The following is a 24661-nucleotide window of genomic DNA, read 5'->3' as shown; positions in this document are numbered from 1 at the left end:
ACAACACTCACACTCTTTATTTAACACTACACCTGAGATTTTAACACTGGCATTTTTACTGTGTATGGATGCAAGAGTGTACATAAAAATACGACGTTTGAGTTTGTCAAACTAGTTTTACTGAAGATATTCTTATAATTCAGGTCTGTCAAATATGTTTGAATAAAAACTGTTATTCTGTTTTGTTATTCTGCATCTACCTTCAGTGAAACTGCAGCACATATTTAATATGCCTGTTACATAAAGCAGTTGCTAATTATTTAAATAAAATTAAAAACTAATTCAATATTATAGTTTAGTAAAAGTTACAGAATTAATTACTCAAGACTGTAACTTTAAAATACTAAATATATTTCTAATTCATTTTGGAAGCTTTTGTTACAGTTACTGTTGGATGTGATATTAAATACATATTTATCATTTCAGTTACTTTCTAATAAAGAACCAATTAACTTTATACCGTGTGTCAGAAATTCAGTTTTGCTTCTTTGGTTGCCAAATGTTTCATAAATAAAATGTTATACCAACCTGTTGATCTTTTAACATGGTGTTTATTCTGTTCGCACACCACACTGAATGGACTGTGACCAGTTTGTGGTGCTGCTCTCCGTCTTCAGGATCAAGGTGATGAGGAAAAGACAAATGTCCTAGTCCAAGCATCACCTTCTCCGGAACGAGGCGCTGAATCGGTCAAGTCGGCAAATGGTTAATCAAAGTACAAATAGTGCAACTGACAAACTAAATTTATTCAAAAATGTAAACTTTTTAACCCCATGGAAGAAGGTATAGTAATAATAAAGCGCAATCAAATAAAAACGATTGAGGATAATTAGGCATTTCGTCTCAAATTCATGGATTCCTAAATTATAATTAAAAAAATATTAGAAGATAAAACATCTTCTGATGCATGAAGTTGAGCAGTCAGGTGAAGTTTGCATGTCGCTCGTCCTTACCTGCTCACGATGTTCAGCTGCTTTCCGGTTTTCTGCTGAAATCCTGACGCGTTTTGTAGATAATTGTTCATTCTGACGTGTCGCGGACCAACAAGGACGTGGCTGGCAGCAGGTGATTGGTTCTTCAACCTACTTCCGACTTGATTGTTTGGAAAATATATATGCATACATGTATTATTTCTTGTAAAAAAAAAATGGACGAAATAATAACTTACAACTTAGATGGAAACAAAACTTAACTTAATCTGATGTTACAATTTCAAAAAGTGGTCAAAAAAATAATCATTTTACCAAAACTTCCCGTCATCACACCGGACATTTGACGAACAAAACGACCTCCACCTCCACGCACCGGAGTGGAATCAACAGGAGGTCTAAACTTTACCAAAGTAATCTAAACATTTCAAAAATATAAAAAAATAATCACAGAAGTAGTTCATGCTAAACTAAACTGATATAAATATTTACAAAAATGCGACATATGATGTGTGTGGGCAGGAAGGATCTCCTGTAGCAGTCTGTATTCCAGCTGCTCTGAAGAAGCATCTGACAGAAGACACTTTGTGGCATAACAGACTCATGAAGAGGATGATCAGATGTTTCTGGACTTTTTAAAGGATCATTCTTTGCTCAGTAATCTTCAGATGTTCTCCAGTCGTCTCCAGAACAGAACCGGACATCTTCGGCAGCCAGTTTGAAACCCTGGCCCTGATGCTGCCACCCCAACAGATGGTGGCCGAAGAAATTGCAGCCTCTACAACAGACTCGTAGAAGATGTGCAACATCTTGCTGCAACCTTGAGAACAAAGTTTCTGCACCTGAACCTCTCTCACCATTGGTAAAAGAAGGAGGATTTTAAGAACCCTTACTATCTATCTACAGTGGTGATAAAGCTACACTGACATTGGAGATGAAGCGACTTTTTTGTGCTAAGTTGGAGGTTGGCGTCAGAGGTTAAGGTTGGGACAAAACTTTTGAAATGATTTATGATAACTTGGTTGTTAAAAGAAACAAAAGAAAATACAAATTAAGAATATTTAATTTTTCTGGTCGATAGGGAATGGTTATTTCTTTGGTAAAAGAAAAAGAAAAATGTAGGAGCAAAAACATGAGTTTGCAACCCCAGTTTTAAGAAACAATGGAGCAGCTGCTCCACTTTTTTTTACATTTTAGGTGTAAGTATATGAAATAGAACAGACTGGTCCCTACCGAAATACATACCTCATGTTTTTAAAAACAAGAATGCTATAAACATTTAGCAAAGGCTTTACTGAACTCATAAAACCAAAGATTTTCACAGGTCATCTGAGGTTCCTCCACTTAAAAACCTCAATAAGGCCAAACTTCGCAGTAGTTTCTTAGTCAGCAGATCGTGAATAAACTGAAAGGTTTGTGATTCTGCGTCCGCTCTCTTTCCTTTCTCCATTACACGCACTTGGCCGCGTCCAGGCTGCTGATCTGGCTGCTGCCGCCGCGCGTAAATGGAATGCTTTTACGCACCGCGCGCGTTCACTTTAAAGGAGGTTTAATCGCTTTTTTTTTTTTTTTTTTTTTTTTCCTTTTTCTTGCCTCCCCCGGGGCTTTAGTAGGGCTCCAGCGCTGGTGATGCGCCGAGGATGTGAGGGATGGATGCTGTAATACCTCACAGAGCTAACACCAGAGGGTGGGGGTAAAAAGCGAGGCGTGCGTCACTGGCAACTAAACGCCAGAGGGACAGAGACATCAATAACATCGCGTTCATCAATAAGGAATCTGGATGGACTTAGACGGTTTATTAAATAGGCCGCTCTCTGAATTTGAACGCTTTAATGTGATGACCCCCCAAGGAGAACAACTGAGGGAAGACTTACTAGGACCTCCATCCTACCGCTCGGTGATGGCCATCAACACTGACGCCGCTTTCGAGAAGACTGGCCTGGGCGAGAGGGAAGTCTCCAACCCAACCGACTTCCAGGACACCGAGAAGCTGCTGAGCAAAGCCCCCGCCGAGCCGACCGGGGAGAGCAACCTCAAACCCTCCGACTCCTTCCCTCTGAACACCAGAAGCAGCGTCCGCTCCCTGGACGCGGAACAGAACGGACGCCGGTCCCCGCTGAAGTCGGGCTCCATCGGGCAGCTGACGGCCCCACCCAGATCTACTTCCCGGCTCAGCCTGGGCCAGCTCTCCTCCCCGGTTCCACCGGGATCCGAGCCGCCCAGTTACCTGTGGCTGGCCGTGGTGTCCTGCTTCTGCCCCGGAGTGCCGTTCAATGTCTGTGCCTTGTGGTACGCGAATGTGGTGAGTGTTTGCAATCCTTCAACGACTTTCTTCGAGTTTATTCTAGTTTTTTTTTTTTTTTTTGGCACCACAGGTGGTTCTCTTCCAGGAGCGCATTTAAATAATTAATGCTTGGTGATTTTTTCTTTCCCATCAGGCGAGGTCAGTTCTCCACAGGGGAGATATCGAGGGAGCAAGAAAGTATGGGCGTCGATCAATGCTGCTCAGTATTCTGGCGATGCTGACGGGTGTGGTTGTAATCATCTTCATAGTGCTTACAATAGGTATGAAGACAGGCCGAGTGCTGCTCACTGCAGGATGACTTAAATGTTTAAGATATTTCCCTCTGCTCTCTTTCTCTTAGAGGCCCAACAATGAATCAAGGCGGATGAAAACAGTTTCCTTTAACTTCTCCGGATCTCTAAATTGCACAGAGGAAAGAGGATCTCAGATTGAAGACGGAAGGAAGCACAAAATACGAGCTGAAAAAAGTCTGAAGGAATTCCGATGTGCACTTTTTTTTTTTTGCTCTGTTTTTCTGCTATGGACCAAAAAAGAGAAAAAAAAAGTATGAAGAAAGATGGTGTGCGTCATGCGTCCTTTTCAGGAAACGCTCCTGCTTGATAACCCCACAAACTCAGGAATAAAGGAATGAGGAGAAATCCTTTTAGAAACCAAACTAGAGGGACTTTCAGAGGAATATAAGGACTCCCATAAGAACGAGTGTAAAAGAGTGAAGATAAAGAAATGAAAGAAAGCAAACCTGCCTGCTGTTTAAAAAAATCTGCTACAATCAACTGGACTTTTATGGCTGAGGGAAAAAAATCTGTTTACAAAAAGTTTAAAATGGAGATGCACCGATGAGGATTTCTTTTTTCAAGTCTGAACTTTAGATTTTCTGCATTTTATTCTGCAGGTTCTTTGATATTTGTAGTAGTTTGACTCCTGAAAGCTTGGCTTGGTTGTTTGATGCTTTCATAGACACAACTTTAGACTTGTGGGCTAAATAATTAAGTTAAAAGCAAAGATATATTTATCCAATTAAAAAAGGCGAAAATATTCCAAGTAAATAAACTGGAAAAGTCATATTTTAATGAAACTGTATGATTTCAGGAACAGGCTTTAAGTCACTCCTTTGAAAACACTTATTTAATGCAATGATTTGACTGTTCCTTTGGGTAAAGTGGTTCTATTTACCATAAAATCAAAAACAGTGTCACGCCCAATATATTTCAGTACTTTTATGTTTTGTTGGTGAAAAACATTTTAAAACTTGCCCTTTGCACCAATATTGATTTGGAAACAGGGCCACACAAAATCATTCCAAGGGCTGCAAACGGCTCCTGGACCTTATTTTGGACATCGTTGGTTAAAAAAGTGATTTAATGAAAAGGTTTTTCCGTTTTCGACCTGCTGATTGGTGCATCTCTAGTTTAAAACATTTGAAGCCTTTCTGCTGTTCTAGTTGATGTCCTGCTTCGCGTGCTACCTTGATAAGCTGTACTGGCTCCACATAGCTGTGTGAATGTTTACAATAATCTATAAACAATGAAACGGGGCGTTTCCCTTCATATGCACTCATGTTCGGACTCTGATGTTTATACGTTCTTACTGTACGACTGTGCCATAGTTCTGCATGGCTGAAATAAACTTGACTGAGCATGATGGATTTGAACACTCGCCACCTTTTAATTAAGAAAAATTTACATCAACAGAACATAATCCCAGGAAAATATATCTTTAAGCATTTGTAGTGCAAACATCAACAAGAAAACAAGCTTAAGCAATTATTTCTCTCAGTTACAACACAGAGCAGCATATAAATCTCTTGGCAACATTTGGTCTGAGTTACAGCAGATATTTAGTGGAAAGTGTAGAGCAGAAGAAGAATGGTGCAGATACCAATCACTCCACCCAGGATTAAAGAGTCCCTCCTCTTGCGCAGATTGATTTTTTGGATGAGGTTGTTGATAGCAGGGAAACGATCTGATGGAGAGGGGAATTGTGGTGAAGGAAAAATAATTAAGAGGCGAGCCGAGCCGAGCCTGCCTTCCACGCAGTAAGTAAGTAAGAGACAAAAAGCAGCAGGCAAAACGAAATCCATTAGTGGGATTTCTAATATAACCACGCAAATATGAATAATAATTAAAAAAGCATAAATGGGAGCTAATGATGCAGTTGTTATAGAAAAGCTAAGAGCACAAAGAGCTGAAATATGAATCTAACAGTGAGACAAAAGCAGAATCGATTTGAGCTAAAAGGATACTGGCCAAAGTTGTGACCCTGGTTTGAATGGACTTCAGCATCCCACGCTGAAATGTGATGTTCTCCTTTGTAGCCATGGCGATGCTGGAGGAAGAAGACAAACCAAGAGGTATCAGGCGCAGAAATGGAGAAACATATCTGCCTTTGTGATATCACGTTACACCGCATTTATCGTCTCAGTTAACGAGCTGAAAAGTACAAAAGTCGGCTTTAATCGACCAGAATGAGTGGGATTCCTCCTGGTGTGTGGGAGTGAAGGGAGAGAAGAGGGCTGGATGCGGCTATAAAGCTTACCTTATTGCATTGTCGATGAGACTATTAGAGCTGTGAACATAAAAAGAAGGAAACGAGATTAAAAAGTTGAGCTCCATCTGACAAACTGAAGAGACGGCTTCAGCTTAAAATAACTTTCTGAGAGGATTTCAAACACAGTTTGGATGCCACATGCACTCAGGTGCCCATTTTACTGGTTCTCCTCGTAAAGTTGTACAAAAAAACCTAAAGATTTATGAAAATTTCAACCTTTACTTGTGTAGCAAAGCAAATCCATTATGTAGATACAATAGTTTCTGTCAGAGTAGCTCTACTTCAACATATTTTTACTCAAACTGAAAAACAGACATTCAAGAAATTATTCAAGAGTAAAAAAAGGCTTTACTCAAGCACCGAGTAACAGATAAAAATCATTTAATATTTAAAAATTACATAATCAGACAGACCAAAATGAAAAATATAACTAATTACAACCCAACGCTGATCTCTAATGTTTTTATTTGGACAGATGGTTAAAAACACCAAATGAGGCTGTTTGTTTTATTAAAGAAATACACAAATCAAAAAGTTCATTACGTCACATAGAGGTTCATAAAGTATTACAAACGTTTCACCAAACTCCACAGTGTTTTTCCACATATTTACCTTTTGGTTTATACCTAAAAAACTGAATCCAAATAAACTTCCTCTCACCTCGGCGTTGTGCAGAACGTTACGCTGGTTTCTGAACATGTTCATGAACATTTCAAAAGGCACACACTCAAATTATAACATTTTGTTTTTCAAATTAAATAACAAGCAGTTTCATTTACAGTCCCTGTAGAGTTTAACAGGCTCCATGTTTATGTTTGTGATGGTAGAAATCCAGCGTTTTTTGTTTAAAGTGCGCAAAGGCCAACAGCTTACTAGTTCTTGAAAACTCACTGTAAAAAACACAAAATCTTATTTTTTTAATCTAGTTTCTAGTACAAATATCTTAGTACACTTGGAAAAAGACAAAAATAACTTAGAAGTAACTTTTCAGCAAGATATAGAAGCTTTTTTAAGTCAGTGAGATTGATGGAAAAATACTCGCAGATTATTTCACTTATAACAAGACATTTTCCTCATTTTATAAGTGAAATAATCCTCCAATGGAAACGTCACTTTTTCATCAATATTAAGGAATTGTTTACTCTAACGCTCCTACACTTTGCTGAAAAGTTACTTATTAGTTAATTTAGTGTTTTTTCAGGTCTACTAAGATATTTGTAATAGAAACTAGATGAAAAAATCGTTGGTAACTTTTTGTGTTTTAGCAGAGATCTTATAAGGGATTGGGACAGAAATTAAAGCATTTTGTTTTTACTGTCCAGCTTGTGACAAATTAAACCAAAAGCAAAACATTTGTCACAAATCTCCCAACACAGTAAGGCCTTTTGTCATGAAATATGAACTTATATTGAATCCTGCAGGCTGACTGCTGTTTGACGGAGGGAGTCGGTCGATTAGTATCAGCTATTCTGTGTAACAGATCTTCTCTGGATACATCGGCCTGGTCTCTCTCTTTAGCAGTGCAGGTAAGGACAGCCGGACTGCAGAGGGAAGACGGTGAGCTTGAACGCACTCCCCTGTGTTTCAGCAGGCAGCCATTAGCAGCCCTGGTAAGTGACAGACTGAAAAATGAAGTGTTCGGTCCAGAGCTGAAAGAGCATGGAAAGGTAGCAGCGAGCATCCTGTCAGACTCCACTGGAGACCAAAAATCAATACGGAGCTTTATATTTTCTCCATCTATTCGTCTCCACTGCTGTCCTCCGCATTACTGCCCAGCCTACATTAGCTGGCACAGAGTTCTGCTTTTAACACGATACAGTTTTTCTTGATTTACTCAAATTCTGCAGCAGGGAAACTGGTCGAACAGAACCTTGGGTAGTACTGGGCAATAAATTAGCATATATTTTTCACTTTTTCTTCAAGTTATCTGTGTAAACATGGAGATATTTCTCTTACTTCTGCTCTGAAATAACTGTCAGTACTGCATGTGTGATGTAAATCCCTTTATAGGGCATGCAGCAGGTTGCAGCTTCACTATTATTACATCAGGCCAAATGGGAAAGAAGCAAAGCAGAAACTGGTACCAGTATCCATCTGCAGCCTGCAGGACAGCAAAGCCCACCTGCCTGACAAAACCATCATGTGACAAGTTCAACAGAAATGTTGCTGATGTATTTTAACAACTCAAATATGCATAACTGTTAGCTTCCTATTGTTATACTCACACTGTGCTTAAAGAGAAACATTAGAATAAACCAAAGATTAAATGCTACAACAATGAAAATGACAGGAGTTTTTCCTTCCAGTTACCTTTCTGTGGACAATCACCTTCTGCTGTCAAGTCAACAATCTTCCCTATGATTGTGTTTGATATTTAAAACACTTCTTCAGTTTTTTTCTTTGGTAGTATTTAACTTTCTGAGAAACTAAACTTAGCTGCAAGTAAAACTGCAGAGTATACCGACTCATATGTGGAAAATCAGAATCCCAAAGGCTTGTTAGGACGAAATATTAGGTATTTATCAAAGGTCTCTATAATCTATATGTGGCCAGTCGGGCAGCCTGTGTTCATACACACATCAGAACCATCCAGTTGCTTCTGTTCGGACCTTTTTGTGCTGCCCGGTTCCTTTTATCTCAGAACGCATTAAGCTGTTGACTTGGCTGCTCCTTTGTTGTGTTTTGGTGATTTACTACCTTCACCTGAGAATGGAGGAGCTTCTAAAGAGACGACACACGAAGAGGAGCTTTATTTTATCTATCTGTGTTTGCAGAGCAAACAAGAGACCAAGAAGTGGCAGAGCAGCTAGCTGAGAGGCGAGCCAAAACCCGACCGCCCTCCGCTCCGTGTCTGGGATGACAGCCAGCTCTACTTTTCTCACTTCCTCCCTTTTTGACTGTTTGAATGACATTAAAATGACACTTTTCTTCATGCTAGATTAATTAACTTGAATACAGTGCATACAATAAACAAAAATGGAGGTATTTAGTGTGCAAATTAGATAAAATATGCTTAAATTTACCAGCTAGATGGAAGTGGTGTGCGATTGTTGGAAGATTTTTAACAACAACAATAAAAAATCAAACTGGATTAATACCAGCAGCGGTTTAACATTAATCTAAAAATGGGATAATAAATCAGTTCTCTACATTCAAAAAATTCAAAATAAATAAAAAAAATAACTTTACTGATCCCAAAGGAAAAGTAAATGTTGTTGTAACTCATATTAATTCAAATTCTTCAGAGTTATTGTAGATTATTTCTTCACTGTTCACCTCACTATATAAGGCAGAAGTCCAAAAACATATACATTTAAATGAGACTCACAATTAAAAAATGTTTTTTAACTTTTTTAAATGAATGGGAAATTAAGTCTGATATACTGTAGAGGGGAAAGAATAGTTTGTTTTCACGTGAAAACATACTTTTCTTTTTTTATCTGAAAAAGAGAGAGAAATATTGATTTCCCAAAGCTTTCTTACTTCCTCAGATGTTCATGTTCCTTTAGGAAAAGTTCAGACCTCCTGTTATTCACTCCTGAGCTGCTTTTGTAGGATCTGATGAGAAAAACAGAGCAGAGACACTTAATATGAGAAACTAGAGGTAAAACCGCAAACAAGCATCCGGAAAATGCTTTTCGTCCTAAAAAAAAGAAAATAAGTATGAGACTTGAGCAACAGGACAAACTAATATAAAAAGAGACGCTTCGATGATGACAAAGATCATTGAACCAAACAGCTTCAGTTAAAGGAGAAAAGGACAAAAAGTTATATTTTTGGTTCATCTGAAAAGTTTGTTTCCATGGTAAAAAAAAATTACTATTATTTTAATTAATATAGTTTAAAATCATTAATTTTTAATTAATTGCTTTAATTAATTAAAATCAATTAATTAAAGTTAAGTAGAAATTTTTAGTATTTTAAGGCTGAAAATTAGAATAATTCATATAATTGACAAAAAATAACTAATTGAGGCAAAAGTTAAATTTTTCTAAATCAGTTTCTTTTAATAAAAAACTTATTAAACTTTGACAAAAGCTGCAGGTTTGTGTCTGGTGAAATTTTAGTTAAAACATGTTTGTTTTTCATTCAGTGGGTAGAAAATCTATAAATTTTACTCAAAAGTAACAATACCTCATAATAAAAAAAGCGTAGTAAAAAGAAAATTTTAAAAGAAGTTAATCAAGTAAATGTAACTGAGTAAATAAATGTAACCAGTTGCTACTCAACTCTGTTAGTTGGATTAGAAACTTTAGAAATCCAAAGAAAATCAGAAGAAATTCTGATAAAGACGTTAAAGTTTGAAATGACTGAAATCAATCCTGCCTTCTTGGACCATAAAATTGTGGGAAAGTTTACAGTTTGTAAAATTCACTGTTTACTTCATCCTCAAAATAAAAGAAGATGCTTGATTTAAACCTTAGAAAGATTCAACAGAAGTTTTTAAAACCAGCATTTGTACTTTTCAGTGATTTTCTCTGCTTCAACCTCTTATTTACACCATCCACTTTATATCTGGAGCAATAATCTACTAAATTCATCATCTATTATCTGCTTTGTTACCACACATCTCACCACCTATCTCTATGGGAATAATTAAAATTCACTTTCTTCCCTTCAGCTTCAGATCAGGGCACATTTCTTCTGCCTCCATCTGCCCGTCCTCCTCTCCCTCTCCTACTCTGATGCAGCATTTCTCCGGACCGGGCCGGCCACATGTAACCGCTCTCCCTCGTCTTGGGCTGAATGAAAGCCTTGTGGTTTGATTTACTGTAGAAGGCACTTAGGAGAAGAGATTCCCCAGAGAAGGAGAGGGAAACGGACAGTGAGAGGGAGATACAGATCCAGGGAGGAGGAAGCCGTAATGAGAGGAGGTGCCTCTTATTAGAGTATGAAAGATGATAGCAGAACGGGTGGATGGTACAGAAAGAAGCTGCACATTTCTGCCCCCTGCTGGTTGAGAATAAAACTACCAAAATCCACTTACAACATTTTAATGGTCAAAAAATGAAAAGAAAAACAGGAAAAGGAATGGATACCACAAGACCGAGGTGTGAAGAAAATAACAACAAGGTAAGCCTTTAACTGTTAGAATTTTTAAAATATTTACGTTTGAAAACAACATAAATAACAAAGTGAATTTATAAATCTGCTTCATATTAAAGTTGCAGTATATAACTTCTTTAAAACAATTTTTTGTTAGAACAGTTTGTTATGAGACAGGTAATCTCTAAAATAAAAAGTCTAGCTCCTCTGCCTAACTAGAAACAACTAATCAGAGCCAGGAGGCGGGTCTTAACGCTGTCAATCACAATCTTGTGTGGCGCCGCTCATCATGCTAGGAAACCGCTACAGCTTTTCTCTGTCAGCAGAGCCGTTGTGAATGCTAAGGCCAGATAGCATAGCCACTGATGATGGCAGATAAACAGTTTTCCTAAAGGGTAAGTTATTTCTAAGCCATTGTCAAATGTAGCAGCGAATACATGAGTTGATTGACAGCGCTAAGTCCCTCCTCCTGGCTCTGACTGGTTGTTTTTGGTCAGGGACGTTAATGGTAGTTCAGGGAAGAGGTGGAGGAAATCGATGTCTTCACAGATTATCTGTCTGGTGACAGTTTTAACAAATATATAAAGAATATATTCTTTATAAAAGTTACATACTACATCTTTAATGTGATATAGTACCTGAATTATACAGAATTTGTGTTTATGTGCCTGTGTGTGGATTTGCTTACTCAATGTCTCTGTGGACAGAGCCCAGCAGGTCCTCCCGCTCTCGAAGGCTCAGGAAGTTGCTTTTGGTTTTGTGAAACTCGTGTGTGTAGTCCTACAAAAAAAACATTACTACAGTTATAAAGAGAAATCTTAAACCAGAAACCCTTCAAAAGCAGAACCGTTCAGCAGTAAGTACCTGTAAAATGTCTCTGTGTCTCTGTAAGGTGTGCATTAAAGCCGCGTTATGCGACAACGCTCCAGGTGTGTTTGTGTATTCGGCCATTTTGTCATTCACCGCCGAAAGCTGCAAACAAATTTTGAATAAGAGTAAACTATAAATTATTTAACAAGTTAAATAAGAGAAATACATAATGATGGAAATTAACTTCAATTAATTCAAACAGCTATTCTCATAATATCTTTAAAAAAAAGTCCTGAAAATCGTTTTCATTTTACTGACCAAACGGTATGGATGTAACCTACTTTAGACAAGAGCTGCTCCACTTCGGAGGTCATGGCCACCAGCACGTTGTCTTGGAACGGCCCAAAAGACTCTGACCTGATTCAACGACAAAAACAGGAAGGACACAAAATTATTTTATTACCTCTAAAGTTTTGCGTGTATTTTTTTTATTTACAAAATGTGTTGAATTTGTGTTTTAGATGTTTTTCCTCAAATGTTTCTTAGGTAAACCTGAGGTTTAAATCCTCACATTTCATAAACTTTACAGAGACTGAATGAGTCTTTCCTGATAGGCAGAGGAACGTTTCTTCTTAAGATTTTTGATCTCAGTCTAATTTTCTAGCAACATTCAATGATATTCTTGCCTGTTTAGTTCACCTAATTTATTACTTGCTAACTCAACATGAAATAATTGAAATAATGTTAACAGGTCATTTTGACTTAAACAAGGGAAAATTAGGATTTTGAGACTTAAGATGACTGATTGTGGTTTAACTGGTCAATTTTTACTGCAAAGTAAAATCAATGCAAATTGACACTGTAAAAACTAAAACAGTAAAGTTTGTAAAAGAATGTAATTTATCTCTATCTCTGTAACCACTACCCGAACACAAAACATACTCACTGCATGGTGTCACGGAAACATGTTAAAAGGTTCATCATTCATTTGGTAAAAATATAAACACATAAATCCTTTTTAAAACTTACACTTTGTGCATTATAAATAACAATAAGTTTTGGAGCTACCTGCTGTCTCTTTCCTGCTGGTCATGGCCGCCGCGGTAACTCGTACAGAGTTTACTGAAGGAGACCAGCTTGAGGTCCAGCTCATTCTCCAGCTGTCTGGCCTGCTTCCGTAAATCTGAGGGAAGAAACCGAGAAACACGCTGGGAAAATATTTTCAGGTGACAGGAAAGATACAGGAACCAGGGTAATATAAAGCCATCTGAAGGATATTGGTGTAATACAACATAAGGGAGATGAGTTAGGCACAGAAATACATCAGACATTAATACAAATTATTTTTTTCCAAGTACTTACATACCAAACATCAGCTAACTTGATTCATGAGCATGTGGTTTTCTAGTTTGAATAAATGTTTAGCCTAATTTCAGAATTTGCTATACTGTTTACACACAAAATGTTGCCGTATTTCATGGTGTACTGTTGTATGTTGCTGCCTTATTGGTGAAACTATAATTCCTTACAGTAAAAAACATGACAACTTGGCTCTATAAAATAGTTTTATAAACGGATCTGAACGACAAACACTGCAAAATAAAAGTCTGCATTATCACAATTGCAAAGGATTCATTGGGGTCCATAATTCCCGTGTGATGCTCTATGTAATTAGATCATCTTTATATCCTAAAAAAACAAAAAAGGTTTGTTTACCCAAACATGATTCAAACAACCTTAAACAATAATGCTGATTTTCTGTGACCTCTTTAAAGCCACGGTTAACCACCCTTGTGCTTAAATTTTAAGTCTTAAATGAATAAAAACATGTAGTGATGCAACGGATCCACCATTAACATTTGTTTTAGGTTAATGAGCTTAAAATATGTTGTGATAAAGCTTCAATTGTTATTGGTTTGTTTTAATTTCTGCCATTTTTAATTAAATTCATTCATTTACGGGCAGAATAGTAGATACTATCCAAATAAAAAAACAAAATCGAGCGTTTTCCGTTTTTCGATACAAACTTTTTAACTTCGACGTTAACAGCCAGATGCTAACAAGTTAGCTTTGGAAATAATTAAAACATCTAATTCGCGCAGGCGCCAACTTTATTCACGTCGTGTGGTGTGAGTCGATAAATATAAGTGACCCGAATTTACAAAGTGTAGCAAGGACAGGGATGAGTCGAGAGTTGTTTTGTTTTTATTTCTGTAACATGTCTTACCTTCCCAGTAGTTGCTGTTTGTTGCCATGACTGTTGTTGACATGTCATCAACTGCCGTAAGGGAGAAGTAACTGTCGCACTTCTTCCGTGACCCACCGTGCCCCCTAGTGGCAAATGCAAGATTTACAAGTTTTCTTAGGGATTGACCTACAATATTTTTTTTACTTGTTTGTTCTTTCCATTGTAAACAAAAATGTCTTCTCAAAAAGAGAAAAATAAATATTTTTTTTATTATCTGTCTATGTTCATTTTTATAATAATAATAGTCATTATTTTAATCCAATATTTATGATAGTAAAATGTTTATCTTACATTTTACTCCACATTTTAATACATTGTTTGTGACAAATTATCTGTGGGGGTTTAAGCTAAACTAACTTCAAGCTAAGCTAAGTTAAAACACACTGAACCAACACCAGCAGATGGCATGACTCCCCAAATCATTACTGACTGGAAACTTTACATTTTAAAAATCCAGAGTCAGAAGAGTCCTTTCTTCTGACTCTGACTTTGACTTCCCAATGAAACGCAAAATTTATTAGTCTGGAATAACTGTCAAGTTTTCCTCATAATGGAGTAAGCCATAACTTGATGTTTAACTGTTTAAAAAGTGTTTTTTTTTAAGTAATCTTATATTATATTTAACATTTTTGTAATAAATTGAATCATGAGTTTAGCTGTAAGCAATAATCTTCCAAATGAATAAAATTAAACTGGAAATACATAATTCTGTCTGTGTGTAACAAATATAATAATTCCCTTTTTTAATTTAATTTCTAAATAAATATTCAGTGCTATTCCAATTTATTGAGAGGTACCAATATTACATCACATTCTGACATATTTCTGCAAAAAAATCATGACATTAAGTACAAACTAATTTAGTTAAAGGGTTTTCATTTATACTCTGAAAAAGTAGCATTTGGACGTATTTTTTTTATTACATAGAATTCCTCCCTCCTTCAATTTGGGACTTTAGGAAAACCCAAAATTTGTAGGGTGCAATGATTTTTTTAATGTCAATTTATGAGAAACCACACACATTAAATGTGATGGTTTAAATATGAGTTTTAAAGAAGTAAATTTATATGTATCGTGCCTGACGAATTCATTAAATAATTTTAAAACATTGTTTAGTTTATTAAAGCAGCAGTGTCAAAAAATCAGCACAGAGAAGGAAAAAAGAAAACATGCAAATACATCATTGTCATGAATCTGTCCGTTTCTTTGCTCATTTTCTTTATTTATTATCTTAAACACAGGCAGTCATTGATATCACATCGACACCCAGACTGGTGGTTGTTCATCCGTGGAGAAGGAAAAGAGCAACTAACTTTGAAATGTTTTCATCACCAAGGTGGAGCATCCATTCTTTTTGATTGATTTCTTTTCAAATCTGTCATTCCTAAAGCCTGTCTTTCTTATAGCCTTCCTTTATTTATGTTGTCTCCTTTAAAACAAAAATAAAAGCAAATATGCAGGAAACCACTGACGTCAGTAAGCACCTGAAGTTCAGTCCTTTGGTCCTGCTTTGACCGTCCGGATCAGCAGAGCTGGGGAAGTTGGAGGTTGTGGGACAGGAAGAAGAAAAGAAGGGATGGAAATGTATCAGGAAGAGAGGAAAAGGGAAGGAAAAAAGGTGGAGTGAGGGAATCCTCTCCTTTCTCAGTGCTGGATCCTCCTGATGGACTGGATCTGGGGAGTCTGGGAGTGGGAGCCAAACTCACGGTAACATTTGTACTCTCCTCCGTGGCAGTCACACTCCATGATGTACTGGTGGCCGCGATATCCAGGGTACTGATAGCACACAAAGCTGCAAGGAAACACCAAAACAGGACATTACAACTCTCACAGAGGGAATTTTATTTTCTCTTCTGATATGCAACAAGGGTAAGTTTTAATGCATTGTTCAGCATCTACATCCACAACCTTTCAGCTGATATAATAATCTGATTTTAAGCAGAAACAGTCAGAAAGTAGGTCTTTCAGATTTTAGTTTCATGCATCCAGCAACCTGAGTTGATGCTGAATAAATCTACTAGCATTAAATCAGTACATTATATTAAAAACAACTGGCTATTCTTCAGAATTTATCACAATTAATTAAAAATCTTTTTTAAAAATACAGTTAGAAACAGACAGCCTTGTCTCTATTTCAAGAAAACTAAAAACGTCTTTCAGTATTTTATAATATTGACAGGCATAATGGACTTTATAATGGGCAAAGAAGTGTTCATACAGAAATGTTACAGTAATTTTGCTGTTTATTTACTGTTTTATTTACTGCTTTTGTTTGCAAAGCAACTTGCAAAATGACAACAGATGAAAATTTATTCAAATCTGACATGTAAACTGTTAGAAATGCCTCTGTTGTAATAAATTAAATTTCATCACTGTAAACACAGCATTTGCATGGTATTGCATAAGATTCAGTAACGTTAGCACTGAGTCATGCTGTTGCAGCAGAAAACATAACATAACATAATAATCAAATTGTGATCTGATGTGCAACAGAGCAGAGGTCTTCCACTACTTTTTGAGCTAAATTAATTCTTGTTTATGTCTAAATACAGTTTTATTTTACAAAACATGAGTTTGGTAAATCAGAAAATGCATTGTTGTTACTGTAAATACAGCACTGAACCCCATTAAAACCTCCTGGCTATCCCACCAAATATCTGAACTCTTCCTGAGTTAAAACATTAACATTGTTGTTTCTAAATGAATTTGTTTTCTTTGCATCATTTGAGGTCTGAAAGCTCTGCATCTTTTTCCTTATTTTGACCATTTCTCATTTTCTGCAAATAAAAACAAAATTTTTGGTTGGATTTCACAGACATGGCAGTAGTTCATAGAATAAAAGAACAATGTTCATTTTACTAAGATTTATAGCTATAAAAAGTGTTTGTTCTTTTTTACCTATTAAGGTATTTTTTTCTTTTATATTGCTCAAAATAAAGCAAAAAATAAAACTTCATTCTTATTTTGGGCCACATCAATATTATAAATGTGGCAGAATGTATTGATGAAACTGTTAAAAGATTAATAAAAAATTCTCTCTGCTTGGAATGAATACTTCTTACAATGAAAAAAATAAATTCGAACATCTTTTTAAATTGTTGTAATCTGACAGATTACAGATTAAAATCTTCTTTGATTTGATTGATAGTATAATATTTAAGCACACAAAGGTTATTTTGAAGAGCTGGAGTTTGACACATGCAATAAAGTAACAAATATTTTAATATGATTAATAATCTTTATACTGATCTATCCTCCTTTCAGTCTTTATTGAACTGATCAACTCATGTTTCTGATGCGTATCTATTGCTCATCAGGAGGAAGAACTCACGCTCCGGAGTGGATCTGCATGGATCCGACCTCGTTGTTCATCCAGCCCATGGCCTGCAGGGACGGGTAGTCGTCACACAGCTCAAACTGACGTCCCATCATGTTCTCCATCTCAAAGATGGTCATGCGGGACTCCTTGTGGTTCTGCAGAGGAAAAGCAGCTTCATTGCAGCTGCAGCTGGTGCTAAAAAATGTTCAATTGTGCGACAGTTTGGACCTACAGCACAGCAGATGGGCCTGAAGGAAATCATCCTCTCAATGCGATAGGAGTTGCTGCCGCTGTAGGCCTCGAAGCGAGGGTAATCGCCCTTCTCCAGCACAAACTGCTGGCCACAGAAGCTGGAGTGCTCATAGCCGACCCAGCTGCGGGTCAAACACCGGGGAAACGTATAACCAGCAAACTCTTTCCAGAAATACGTAACAGATCAGAAGAAAGCCTGAGTGGATACGTACGCGCCACACTCCACCTTCAGGGAGCGGATGTTCTCCATCCCACACTCCATGATGTTCTGGCAGCAGGCGGTGAACTCCATGCGCCTGCCTTGGAAGTACTCCTGATCATAGACGGTGATCTGCGGAGCACAAACGGATCGGTCATGAGGCAAGAGGCTGCAGACGTGGGTGGGAAGTACAGCGAGGAGCTCACCTTCCAAGGGCCCATGGGCATAGGGTTTGTCAGAGCCATTGTGTCCTTTTCTTCAGCTGTACCTGTCAGGAAAACACACAGCAGTCAGGATATTAACAGCAAAAGATGCTCAAAGAAGTTCTGCTCTCCACCTTCTGTGTTTTTCTTCCTTTTCGTCTGTCTTTAACTTTCTATTTCAAACAACAATCAGCTACTGCTGCTTTTCTGTTTGATAAGTCACATCATTGCCCATGGACATTTAAAATATTTTGCATTGTTTTTATCTACTTTGACCTACCCAAACTGATGAGCTGTGTGTTGCAGGGTTCCAGTCTGCAGCAGCAGTGCGTATTGGGGTATATATACACCCACGGGTTGCAGGGGTCGTGGCTCGGCACGCCTGCGCTTCTGTCAGCAGTTTGCTTTGTTTTGTTGTGAGGGCCACAGAGGGGTTAACACACAGACACACTTTGATTCATGCAAACACAAAGAGGGCACACGGCTATACTGCGTTACATGGTAAATCTATACATTAGGTGGAAAAAAAACAAAACCGAGGGCAGCTTTTCACAAAGGGATTTGTATCAGACAGATCAGGGTGTTAAAACTGTTTTAAAACTGTTTTTAGAAAGTAAATTTGCAAATTCTGACTCGAGGATTCGTGCAATGTTTTTGGAAAAGATCGAAGACCCTCACATCATTGGAAATAAAATTAAGACGAGATATAAATACATTTTCAGCTGATTTAATTAACTGGCAGCTTGTTGAAATACTTCGAGTCAATTAGTCGGTAAAATTTATTGAATTTTTTTGAGACCGTTGCACTGAAAACATTGTGGTTTTTCCACTAAATATTGATCTCTGAACTCTTCCTGAGTTAAAACATTAGTGTTGTTTCTAAATAAATATGAACTTGTTTTCTTATTTGAGATCTGAAAGCACTTCCTTTTTTCGTTATTTTCTGCAAATAAATACTAAATTATTGCTTTGAATTTCAGAGACATGTTGTCAATAGTTCATAGTATAAAAGAACAATATTCATTTTACTAAAACATATACCTGTAAAAGGTAAAATCAGAAAAACTGATCATTTTAAGTGGTCTCTTACTTTTTCCCAGAGCCGTATATTAACACTTGCAAAAGCTGTACATTTTTCGCATTACACCCACAAACTTCAATATATTTTATTTGGGTTTCATGTGGTATAAACCAACACAAAGAAGATTAAGAATGTGAAGTAGAAGAAACATAATTTTCATTTAAATTTCAAGAATAAATAAAATCTGTTACAGCCATCTGACATCAGCTAATTAGTAAACAAAGCCCTGCTTTGTATAATTTGAACTTAGTTTGTGTCCAGCTGAAGACCTCAGAGGTTTGTTAGAGATCATTAATGAACAAACAGCATCATGGGAAACAAGGAACATCACAGAAAGGTCAGGGGGAAGTTTCAAGGTCATAAACAGCATCTGAGGTTTTAAATGTCTTGTTCAATCTGCAGAGCCATGAATCTCTGCTGAGAAGACAACTATTAGCTTAACTTTAACAACGTGTCACATATGGAAAAGCAGGACAAACATAAGAAAATGTGCAGTTTGCTATAAACTTTGTAGAGAGCATGGAAAAGAAGCTGATAAACTTTTCAAACAAATTTCAATAAAATGTGGTGGAAAACTGACAGAACATCTTCACAGTGAAACATGCAGACATGTTTTTCTTCAGCAGGTACGGGGATGGATGGAGAAAAATGTCAGGCAATTCAGAAGATAAACAAAACAATTTGAAGCTACAGAAAACTGGAGACTGGGACGAAGACAACAAAGCTAAACGTACAGCCAGAAAATGTTCTGGTGCTTTAATGGCTCAGTTAAAGTCCAAAATCCTAAAAATGATGTGAAATTTGATGTTTAGATGCTTTTCATCTGATCGGTTTCAACTTGGACAATTTTGCAAAATAAAACAGAAAGAAATTTAAATTAAAGTTCATTGATGTACAAAACTGATGAAGCTGGAAAAGATGCCTATAAACACTTAGCAGAGATGAATGCAAATGAATGCCATGCTTCTGAAAGATTTCCAATAAAATCCTAATAAAATGTAAAAATGTCGTGTTTTGTGACAAAAATGTTGGAAAATTGAAACAGTATAACTGCTTTTGCAATCCAACGATTCAATAAACCATTAAATTGATTCTTTTAATCGAAAATAAACAATTTATTCTTTGTCAGATTGTTCTGTCAATAGTTATTTAAAATTTGATTCCTCTTGTCTCTTTCTTTTTTTTTTTAGCTAAAAGTAGCCACGTGTTTTTGAATAATCAGCTCAGAGACATCGTCAATGATTTTTAAATATCAAAAACTGTAATTATGTTGGCAAAAAATTATGAAATTAAGAGGTTTTGGCAAATTAGTTTAATTGAAACTGAGGTGAAAGTGTTTTTTAAAATCCTGATTTATGAATGAAAATTTGCTTCTCTTTTTGTAAAATTTGTGCCACCGAGTAATCGCCGGTGAATAGCGGGGCAGTGGGACTAAAAAGGTTTCACTGGCAGCCACAAGGTTACATTGACTTACTTTGTTTTCTGTGTTTCATCAAATAAATCAGGCAAAAAAACAAAATAAACTTCTATTTTTTAATGCATTTGTTTCTGAAAAAGCCTCAAAAGTTGAATTTGTTTCCTCTGGTTCAATGCAAGTACAACGAGCGTTTGGTAGGTGAGCCGACCCTCGACTCTCTTCTTGCTGCCTTGAACAATAAACATTTAGGAATGGCTTCCTGAGGTCAGCACATTGTCCAGACTCCCCGTCTCTGCCTGTGTGTGTGAACATGTCTGTTTACGTGCCGGTCCATGTCATGATCCGAATGGGTCAGACGCACAATTAGCGAGAGCAGCGCTCATGCTTTTACAGTTTACGTCAAAATATGATGTTTTTATTTCAATCAAAGTGAATTTATGCAGGTCGAAGCGAGAGGCAGGTCAGGGGTATATGTATGTGTGTGTGTGTGTGTGTGTGTGTGTGTGTGTGTGTGTGTGTGTGTGTGTGTGTGTGTGTGTGTGTGTTTCTGCTGATGATAGCAGCAGCTCAGACGTGACAAAGGGACGAGCAGACTCAGCAGGCCCGTGTGAAGAGCCCACAGTGACCATATAGCCAACAGCCAGAGTGAAAATACAGAAATCCCATCTACATCACAAAACTTTGGTGTCTCCTTCAAACAGTGAGCCACCACAATAAAATACCTGGTGAAAAACACGCTACATAAAATAAAAAAAATTAAAAAACAAAGCAAGAGGTTCCTTAAAACTTTGTTTTGTGACTTTTAGACCTAAACAGACTGTTCCACATAAAGACAGTTACAAAGTCGGCCTTCTATCACCTGAAGAACGTTTCCAGGACTAGAGGATTAAAGTCCCAGGAAGATCAAGAGAAACTCAACCATTCGCTTATCTTTAGTCGTATTGATTACTGCAACCGAGTCTTCACAAGTCTGTCTAAAATATCTGTATGATACTAATGTGTCTGTATTACTTATTTGTTTTCATTGCTGACCAAATTACACTTTTTTAATTTTGCTGCTTATGCTACAATGATAATAAAAACAATTGAATTGTACTGAAAATGTCTCTCAAATTGAGCAATTTCTCTCAGGTTTCACTGACTTCACTGATTCCTGGTTAACTTTTGTCAAAAGTTTCTTATGTTTGTTTTAGGTAAGTTTGTTCTTTGCTCTTGTACAACGTTGTGAATAAATTATAATAATAAAGAGTATTTACAAGTTAAAAATGCTCTGATCATTTGACTTTGCTACATTAGAAAACACTGCAGAGATTAAACTGTCAAAATGAAAACTTGACAAAACTATTTGGCTTCATTATTCATACATCTGGACACTTTGACGACTGTTTCACTGACATGAATATTTGCTTTTGACAAATAAATATTCTGAAGAAGTGACACGCTCTTGGAGGTTTTCTGCTGGTTTTTGTTTTGAGAAATGCACCAAAGCGACTCAGAAACACTGTAATAACTTGCAAAGTCATGCCCTCTGTCACAAAGAGTATTATTTTTACACAACATGCATTGTGATGATATCACACCCTTGAGCTTTTACTGTAAAAGTAAAGTATCTCTTATTTTTGATACCAACAACTTTAATAAAAATGTGAATTCACTCTGTTTGGCAGGGCCTAGTAGCTGTAGTTTGCTTATATTTTCACTGAATAGTATCTAAAGGTGATCTAAAGAACCGCTGCAGGATGGCAAAGAGATATTCTGACGCAGGTTGTCTCTCTCGGGGCATCAGAGGTCATTCAGCTTCTTAAGTGTGAAATGGGGGTGAATCATTTCCTGCGGCCTTTAAAGAGAACAGACCTGGTGGTAGTTTACGTACTGAAGCATTAGATTCTGCAGCATCCATGAGACGGGCAGGTATATTTATAGCAGAGGTTCAAATTGGAAAATTTTAGTGCTCACAATAAATGTCTTGTTGAGATATTTCTCAGAGTAAAACTCGGACTGAGTGTGATTTCAGCCACAAGTCAAACACAGCTGAAGGAACTTAACCAGTGGTGTCTGTCCAACACAAGATCATATAAAGTGCTGGGAAAATGATTTTCTCCTTTACAGATGTCTAATCTAAGTAAATATCACAGTGTTTAAATCATTATTTCACTCATTCAAGGGGCGGTTTTACCTAAAATCATCAGGTTATAATGTTATTTCCTCAACAAAAACAAACCTGGAGTGTTGCCTTGATTCTTTCACACATAGTTGAGAAATCCTTTAATCTCCATGGCAAACTTTCAGCTGTCCAAACACATGGGTGGGCCTAGCTCCGCCTCCAGGGCGCAGCTCCTCCTCGGAGCTGCAGTTTCCAAGCTTCCGACTCCCCCATTTAGCTCCTTCAAACTAGCCAGCAGCAATTGGCAAACAGCTGCGTGTCAGCTCATTATAGCAGCTACTTCTCAGTGAAATGCTGGTAAAAAAAAAAAAAAAAAACGTTGTTAAAGGGTTAACAGAGGGGCCATGTTGTGACGACTTCCTGAAGGTGGAGTTTCAGAAAGAGCAGGAGCTTTTAGAGAGACAGAGGCCCAATTTCAAGGTGTTAAATTACAAAATTTACAGGTCATTTTTGATATATGTAGCATTTCCATAGCAACTGAAGGTAGCATAGTTATTTAATTGTGCTATAAAATGTCACCGTGTCTGAAAAATTGCCCCTTTCAGTGAAAAGTGCTATGCAAAACAATACAGCCCAATGTAAATAAGTGTTTCCTAATCCAGTGTTTCCCAACCCTGGTCCTCAAGGCACACTGCCCTTTGTTTTAGGTATTTCCTTGCTTCAGACCAGCTGATTTCAATTGATGACTGATTAACAGGCGTTTGCTGAACTGCAATCAGTTGAGTGAGGCACATTAAAGCAGGGAAACCTCTAAAATAGCGGTTCTCAACGTGGGCGGTACCGCCCCCCAGGGGGCGTTCAGAGGACGGCAGGGGGCGCTGGCGGACATTTTTACAAAAGGGGGGCACTGGGATGCCTTTGGGGGGCGTTTGGTCGAAGGTAAACTTTACACCTTATATGCACAACAATGCCAGTTTAGAGTTTGAGCAACTTGGTAAAACTGTATTGTGTAACATTAAATCATGCTTGGCTGCAACTGTATCAATAGCAGCTCTTCTTCTCTTCAGTGTTTGTTAGCTTCTGTTAGCTTCTTGGCACAGCTCTGTTCTCCTGCTACTGGTAGCTAAAATCACCTCACTGTGTATCCCTCTGAAAAATGAACCCATTCAAATAAAGAAATAAAGAAATCCCTCCATGGGTGAAACCACGATAGAGAGCGTTCATTTTATAGCGTTAACACCGGTGCTGTAAGTGGTCCGGTATGAAACGGGGGTGATAGAACAACACAGCACTTTTAAATTTCAATAATCAGAATGCAGAAATTGTTTCCGTTGTTATGAGGTTTATGTCAGTCTGCCTTTACCCCATCGATACGTTTCCCGGCCGCTGCGCTCCTTTGGGGGTAAAAAAAACAAACTCTGAAACCGGAGAAGCGAGACATAAAACGGAGCGACGAACTAGATGTGAATTATGGCATAAAAACAGAGAATCCGACGCTGAACAGTGAAAAATCAACACATGATGTGAAACATGACGATTAGGCAGCGCAGCAGGTAATGAGTGAAGATTACTGATGGTGAGCGTCAATAAATGATAAAATAAATCTAGCAACAGGAAAGAAACTAAAGTGGATTTAGCAATAAACCAAGGGAGGATAATAATAATCAGATGTAAATGGAACTGAATGAAGAAGAAAATGGAAGAATAAACTAAGAAACTAAAGTAAATACAGAGGAATAAACTGGTATGGCAAGACCTTTCTAGCAATATTTAATACAGAGGACTGTATGGCAAGAATAAACAGACACTATTTCCAGATAAAAGGTAAAATAATATTGTTGAAGTGCCATGAGTTTGTTGAGACCATATCTAATACTGAGAATAAATATATCTTACAGACCACAACAGTAAAGAATTGATCACTTATGTTTTTAATTAGATTTGATATATTTATTTCTTCAATATTATTTTTCGTCAGTGTTAATGTCATGAGGCTGATGACTCCATGACACTTTCAGTTTGACTCATTAGGATTTGATGAACCAGATTTGTTCTTTGTAATTTCTGTCCAGTAAAACTATTAATTTATAAATCAGTAGACAGGTCTATATAAAGATATAATCCATGTTTCCGTCTCATATTTGCGTGGCATTAAAAGGACTGGAACTGTTGTTTTTCCAATGACAGCTCTGGTTTGCACA

General features: G+C 37.2%; 3 protein-coding genes across 3 annotated transcripts; 1 reads left to right on the top strand and 2 right to left on the bottom strand.

Moving 5' to 3' along the window:
- The first annotated feature begins 2061 nt into the window (after positions 1-2061).
- On the top strand, positions 2062-3778 carry LOC106935129 (tumor suppressor candidate 5 homolog). Its single transcript, XM_015015445.1, has 3 exons — positions 2062-3231; positions 3368-3494; positions 3575-3778. Exons 1-3 carry the CDS (start codon positions 2710-2712, stop codon positions 3586-3588), a joined length of 663 nt encoding a protein of 220 aa, XP_014870931.1. The 5' UTR covers positions 2062-2709; the 3' UTR covers positions 3589-3778.
- Positions 3779-4875: 1097 nt separating this feature from the next.
- LOC106935127 (Golgi SNAP receptor complex member 1-like) lies at positions 4876-13969 on the bottom strand. Its single transcript, XM_015015444.1, has 9 exons — positions 13865-13969; positions 12706-12820; positions 11979-12054; positions 11692-11799; positions 11516-11607; positions 9265-9339; positions 5770-5799; positions 5477-5559; positions 4876-5196 (listed from the first exon to the last, which is right to left on the bottom strand). Exons 1-9 carry the CDS (start codon positions 13905-13907, stop codon positions 5072-5074), a joined length of 747 nt encoding a protein of 248 aa, XP_014870930.1. The 5' UTR covers positions 13908-13969; the 3' UTR covers positions 4876-5071.
- Positions 13970-15068: 1099 nt separating this feature from the next.
- On the bottom strand, positions 15069-18230 carry LOC106935122 (beta-crystallin A1-like). The gene is made up of 6 exons (XM_015015436.1): positions 18139-18230; positions 17862-17923; positions 17669-17787; positions 17437-17578; positions 17217-17359; positions 15069-15677 (listed from the first exon to the last, which is right to left on the bottom strand). The coding sequence occupies exons 2-6, from the start codon at positions 17898-17900 to the stop codon at positions 15530-15532; spliced, it is 591 nt and encodes a 196-aa protein (XP_014870922.1). The 5' UTR covers positions 17901-17923; positions 18139-18230; the 3' UTR covers positions 15069-15529.
- Positions 18231-24661: the final 6431 nt, after the last annotated feature.

The sequence above is a fragment of the Poecilia latipinna genome, unplaced genomic scaffold (genome assembly GCF_001443285.1).
Source record: "Poecilia latipinna isolate Pla-1442-1.1 unplaced genomic scaffold, P_latipinna-1.0 Scaffold1912, whole genome shotgun sequence".
Lineage (NCBI taxonomy): Eukaryota > Metazoa > Chordata > Actinopteri > Cyprinodontiformes > Poeciliidae > Poecilia > Poecilia latipinna.
The sequence above is the reverse complement of the archived record's forward strand: the minus strand, read 5'-3'. Positions and strand labels throughout refer to the sequence as shown.